This window comes from Garra rufa, chromosome 19 (assembly GCF_049309525.1).
Source record: "Garra rufa chromosome 19, GarRuf1.0, whole genome shotgun sequence".
Lineage (NCBI taxonomy): Eukaryota > Metazoa > Chordata > Actinopteri > Cypriniformes > Cyprinidae > Garra > Garra rufa.
Window position 1 is genome coordinate 38,064,864 of NC_133379.1, and position 6,527 is coordinate 38,071,390.

The 6,527-nt window shown below is 34.6% G+C and overlaps 1 protein-coding gene across 1 annotated transcript in view; it reads left to right on the forward strand.

Annotated features, from left to right (window-relative positions):
- notch1a (notch receptor 1a) overlaps nucleotides 1-4,224 on the forward strand; it is a 47,259-nt gene extending 43,035 nt beyond the window's left edge. The window contains exons 32-33 of the mRNA XM_073823894.1: nucleotides 498-595; nucleotides 2,241-4,224. Of these exons, the coding sequence (XP_073679995.1) occupies nucleotides 498-595; nucleotides 2,241-3,407 (1,265 nt within the window). The 3' untranslated portion in view covers nucleotides 3,408-4,224. The remainder of the gene's footprint in view (nucleotides 1-497; nucleotides 596-2,240) is intronic.
- The last annotated feature ends 2,303 nt before the right edge of the window (nucleotides 4,225-6,527 follow it).

Genomic DNA, 6,527 nt, shown 5'->3' on the forward strand with positions numbered 1-6,527 from the left:
GGGTATATTTGTAGCAATAGCCAAAAATACATTGCATGGGTCAAAATTTTTGATTTTTCTTTTATGCCAAAAATCATTAAGAAATTAAGTAAAGTTCGTGTTCCATGAAGATTTTTTGTAAAATTTCTACTGTAAATATATCAAAATGTAATTTTTGATTTATAATATGCATTGTTAAGAACCTAATTTGGACAACTTTAAAGGTGATTTTCTCAGGATTTTTGATTTTTTTGCACCCTCAGATTTCTGATTTCAAATAGATGTATCTCGGCCAAATATTGTCCTATCCTAACAAACCATACATCAATAGAAAGCTTATTTATTGAGCTTTCATATGATGTATAAATCTCAGTTTTGTCAAATTTAACCTTATGACTGGTTTTGTGGTCCAGGGTCACATTTGTGCAATGAAATCTCTCAAAACGCTTTTACTTGCTCATTGTTTTGAGGACGCCTGGCTGTCCCCACTAATTCGCTTTGCTTTTGTGTTTCTGTAGGTAAATCGGCTCTTCACTGGGCAGCTGCGGTTAATAATGTGGACGCTGCTGTCGTTCTTCTGAAGAATGGAGCCAATAAAGACCTACAAAATAACAAGGTGGGTTTGTGCATCAGAATTGCCAATTAAATTATAATTGAAAATGATAGCTGTTATTTTTGATTATTCCAAATACGTTTTTGTAGAAGTGTTGTTTATATACTCATTATAGTTTTATATTTAGAATATTCTTTTATTTTTGTTTTAAGTTTTCTTTTTAACTTTGTTTATTTTATGTGCATTTTTTCTCTTTTTTCCAGTTTTCATTTCGATTTATTTCCAGTTAGTCATTTTTAGTCTTTATTTTTAGTGTTCATATGTGACCCTGGACCACAAAACCAGTCATAAGGTTAAATTTGACAAAACTGAGATTTATACATCATATGAAAGCTCAATAAATAAGCTTTCTATTGATGTATGGTTTGTTAGGATAGGACAATATTTGAGATACATCTATTTGAAATCAGAAATCTGAGGATGCAAAAAAATCAAAAAGACTGAGAAAATCACCTTTAAAGTTGTCCAAATTAGGTTCTTAACAATGCATATTACAAATCAAAAATTACATTTTGATATGTTTACAGTAGGAATTTTACAAAAAAATCTTCATGGAACATGAACTTTACTTAATTTCTTAATGATTTTTGGCATAAAAGAAAAATCTAAATTTTGACCCATACAATGTATTTTTGGCTATTGCTACAAATATACCCCAGCGACTTAAGACTGGTTTTGTGGTCCAGGGTCACATATTTATTTTATGTGCATTTTTATGTTTAATTCTACATATTTATTTAATAATTTATTTTTTAATTAAGTAGCGCTTCATCTTAAATTTATTTTAAGTGTTTAGTTTACATTAGTTTAATTTTATTTATTTATTGTTTGTTAATTTTGTATTTCTGTTTGTATATTTATTTATTTCCAGTTCGTAGATTTAGTGCTTCATCTTGAACTTATTTTAAGAGTTTATTTAAAGTGGTGAAGTAGTTCAATTTTTAGTTTACATTTTAGTTAATTTGTGCATTTTTATTAGCTTATTTTGTATTTATTCATATTTGTTAATTTTTTGTTTGTTTTTCATTTTTATTTATTTCCAGTTATTAATTTTAGTGCTTCATCTTAAACTTATTTTTAAGCATTTTAAATTTTAGTTCTTTTATGTGCATTTTTGTCTAAAATTATTTATTTATTATTATTATTATTATTATTATTATTATTATTATTATTATTTCCATTTTTTTTACATCCAGTTAATATTGTAAGTGCTTCATCATAAACTTATTTAATTTATCTAATCATGAATTGGCTTTTATGTATGACTTTCTTTTTTTCCCACTTTTAGTTATTATTTTTGTGTAGTTCTTTTATGTGCATTTTTATTTGTTTAATTTAATTTTTTTTAATTATTAATATTTTATTTAAATTTATCTAATTTTTAATATGATGAATTGGCTTTTATGTTTAGATTTTTCTTTTTTAACTTTTCTTTACTTTTTAATTATTTTATGTGAATTATTATGTTTTTTCTCAGTAATAATAATAATGATGATAATAATATTTTTTTATAATAATAAAATGTAATCATAGTTAGGAATAATTTATTTTTATTTATTTCCAGTTAGTCATTTTAGTACTTTTATCTACTATTTATTTCAGATTTCAATTACCAAAAATATTAACAATAAAACCCTTGGTTTTGCAGGAGGAGACACCACTTTTCCTGGCGGCTCGTGAGGGAAGTTACGAAACCGCTAGAGTCCTGCTCGACCATTTGGCCAACCGCGAAATCGCGGATCACCTGGACCAGCTTCCACGCGACATCGCGCAGGAGCGCATGCACCACGACATCGTCCGTCTATTAGAAGAATACAACCTTGTCCAAAGTCCCGCGTTGCCTCTATCGCCCCCTCTCTGCTCGCCAAACACCTACCTGGGTATCAAACCCAGCCCAGGCGGCGCCAACAACACAGCCAAGAAAGCACGAAAACCAGGCGGTAAGGGTGTAGGCGGGAAAGACCCCGGAAAAGACATGAGAATGAAAAAGAAAAAGAACGGAGAAGGCAAACACGCGGGCATTATGGAAGTGGGCGTCCTCTCGCCTGTCGACTCGCTGGAGTCGCCACACGGCTACCTGTCGGACGTCTCTTCCCCGCCCACTATGACATCACCGTTCCAACAGTCCCCGCCCATCACTTTGAATCAACTCCAAGGATTGGCCGACTCCCACATGGGCGGAGCTCTTCAGGGCTTAGGGAAGCCGTATGACTCCGCCCCTCGCTTATCCCACCTCCCAGTGGCTAACAATGGAGGCGGAGCTCAAACGGCGTCATGCGATTGGCTGCAAAGAGTGCAGCAACAGCAGGCAGGCTTCACAACCCTCATGCCCACAATGCTCTCTGCCACCAGTATGCCACAAGTCATGGGCTATCCCACAATGCAAAGCAGCCATCTGGGCGCGCCCTCGCACATGATTCCCAACCACGCCCACCAGAATATGGCGGCCATGCAGCATCAAAACACCGCTCTCTCGCATCACTTCCTAGGCGACCTAACCGGCCTGGATCTTCAGTCGGGCTCAGGCCACGGCCCAATCCAAACAATCCTACCACAGGACAGCCAGCGCATGGCTCCGCCCATTTCTAGCACGCAGTTTCTGACTCCGCCCTCTCAGCATAGCTATTCCAACCCTATGGACAACACGCCTAGTCACCAGCCGCAGGTTCCCGACCACCCCTTCCTCACGCCCTCTCCTGGATCTCCCGACCAATGGTCGAGCTCGTCTCCACATTCCGTGTCTGATTGGTCAGAGGGCATCTCAAGCCCGCCCACCAGTATGCAGATGAACCATATCCCTGAAGCCTTCAAGTAGGCAGGGCATTGGCATTGAAAAGCTAAAGTAAATAGACTTTTATATTAATAAGAATTTTTTTTCGTATGCTAAGAACCATTTTTGTATTTATTTATATGCATTTTGAACAACAGATATAAGATTTCGTTTTTTAATTTATACTGTATTTTATTTTTTGACCATTTAACTGTTCTGAAAATGATTTTGAACAATATAATGCTGCCAGAAAATGTTACTTTGTTTTTAATTAAATTCAGTATTAATTAGATTTTATATGGTCCTTTTCTACCAAACAGTTAGTTTTCTGTGAACAACAAATTTAGAAAAGAGTCTTAATATTGTGATTTTTAATATGTATGACATGCACACATACACTCTGATATGCCTTCACACATTTGATTGTGTTTTTTTGAAAGAGAAAGTTATTAATGGCTGATTTAATGCTATGTTGCTGAGTATCGTCTGTAGACACTGTTCTGGGTTCATTTCGAACCCAGATCTTTTTCCCATGGTACCTTGCTTCAGGTGTTTTGGGGAGCTTTTCGTATGTAGCGTAGCGTTCACTGTTATTTATTGCCTGCTGTAGACGTGTAGGACATATTATGACATGTAGATGAGTTTGTGTGTGTATGTGAGAGAGAGAGAGAGAGAGAGAAGAGTGTGATGACATTATTGGTGCTTATGTTATGTTTTATAAATGCAGATCAAATGTTTTAATGGTGACATGAAAAAGACTGACTTGTAGTTTGTGGAAGAAAAAAAAGTATTTTGTTCGATGATTTTGTAAAGCAACTTTTCTTGACACAATAAAGGACACCGTTTGGTGACATTACTTTTACTCTGTGTTGTCAGGCTCGATTTGACTTCAAAATATTTGTGGATGGCAAAAAAGCATCACTAAATGTATTTACTTATTAGTCTATATTTGACTTTCTGAAATTGAAGGCCTTTCAAAATCTTTGAAAATTACAATATTCCTATTTGAAAAGTGCTTAAATTATTGAAAGACAATGTATCTGTTTAAATTCTTGTTCAATAAGCATGTATCTTTCCATGCAAAATGCATGCAATTTACAAAAAAATCATACCTATTTCAGTTAAAGTCAGTTAAACTAGCGAGCCAAGCCAGTAGTGATACTGACAATGTTGTGCAAACATGGCTGAAGACGCGAAAAGAGGAACAAGCAACCCGAATCAATTGGGTGAGTCATTTACGCTGGAGCTGCTGAGGATTTAATCAAACTCATGAATTTGATCGTTCATTTCAAGTGTTTCACTAGCAAAATGCAGGTAAAATTAAAGAGCCATTCATTTTCAAATTTCAACATCACTTGTTATGATTTTAAAAAGCACACATAGTGATGGGTAAAACTGAGTTTTCCGAAACTCTGAAGCAGTTAAACCATTGAATCACAAAATGATTCATTTCGAAGCGTTCCAATTGGATCGCATGTCGCGGATCATTTGTTTTACACAGGGACTTCAAATCACATTTCATTAATCAATTGATCTAGATTAGGACTTTGGAGCAGGTTCGTGAATCATTTGACTTAGATCTGGAGTTCAAATCGTTGTATTGCGAATCATTAGGTTCAAATTGGAACTTCGATCTATCGCGAATCATTTGATTCAAATCGCGACTTCATTAATCTTTTGATCTATATTGGAACTTTGGAGCAGGTTCAGTCGTGAATGTGAATTTTGATTTGATTTAGATCTGAACTACGGATATCGCAAATCATTTGATTCAGATCGGGACTTCAAATCTCATATCGTGAATCATTTGTTTTAGACCAGAACGGATTCAAAAATCATTTTGCAAAATGGAGATTGGAACTTTGGAGTCGGTTTGCGAATCTTTTGCTTTAGATTGGAACTTTGGAGCACGGAGAACAAATCATTTTAATTCAGATCGGAACTTGAAATTGCGTATCGTGAATCATTTGATCTAGATTGGGATTTTGGAGCAGGTTTGTGAATCATTTGACTTACATCAGAACTTTGCATATTGCAAATCATTTAATTCAGATTGGGACTTCAAATTGCGTATTTTAAATCATTTGATTTATATTGGAACTTTGCAATTCATTATTCATTTGATTCAGATCGAGACTTTGGAGCATGTATTGCAAATTATTTGATTTAGACCAGAATGGGTTCATAAATTATTTAGCAAAATAAAGATCGGAACTTTGGAGCGGGTTCACAAATCTTTTGCTTTAGATAGTACCTTTGGAGCGCGTATCATAAATCATTTGATTCAGATCGGGACTTCAAATCGTGTTTCATTAATCATTTGATCTAGATTGGGACTTTGGAGCAGGTTCGCAAATCATTTGACTTAAATTGGGACTTTGTGTAGCGCAAGTCATTTGATTCAGATAGGCACTTCAAATTGCTTATCATGTAATTTATTCCTGTGAATTTTCAGCATCATTACTCCAGTCTTCAGTGTCACATGATCCTTCAGAAATCATTCTAATATGCTGATTTCCTCTCATTTGCTCAAGAAACATGAAAGAAAAATGCTACTGTATGAATTTATAGATTAATTCAATAGTCAGGGTATACATTCAAATACATATTTCAAATTAAGCAAAAATTATTGTTTTCAAATTGTTTTTACATTTTTGTTGTGAAATATATTTTTTTTATAAATTCACCCAATCAACAACAACAACAACAACAAAAACCTCATCTAATGATAAAGTATTTTTTATGTAAATACAGTATTTATAGTTCAAATAGCCCTACTATGTTTTAACATCTCACTCACAGGCTGTATTTCATGTAGTTATTAAAAAAAAAGGCATCTGACCCCAAAGCATCTCTGAATAGATGAGTGTTAAAGGATAACTATTGCCAAAATGCAACCTGGCCTGTTTTTTTTTTTTACCGTAAACGAGACAAACTTATATCTAAAGCATAATTACGACAAACGAGCCGTTTTTGAGATTGACTGTGATTTCGTTTTGTGGTCAGTGGCCGGTGAATGGGAATACTAGGGGCATAACTTTGAGCGCATCAAAATCAATATTTTTACAACACTAAGAAGGCTCGACACACCATGACACTTTGCTCGAAGTATCGCCTGGGTCTCTACACATGAACTCCAGCATTGAGAACATTGTTTGTGTACAC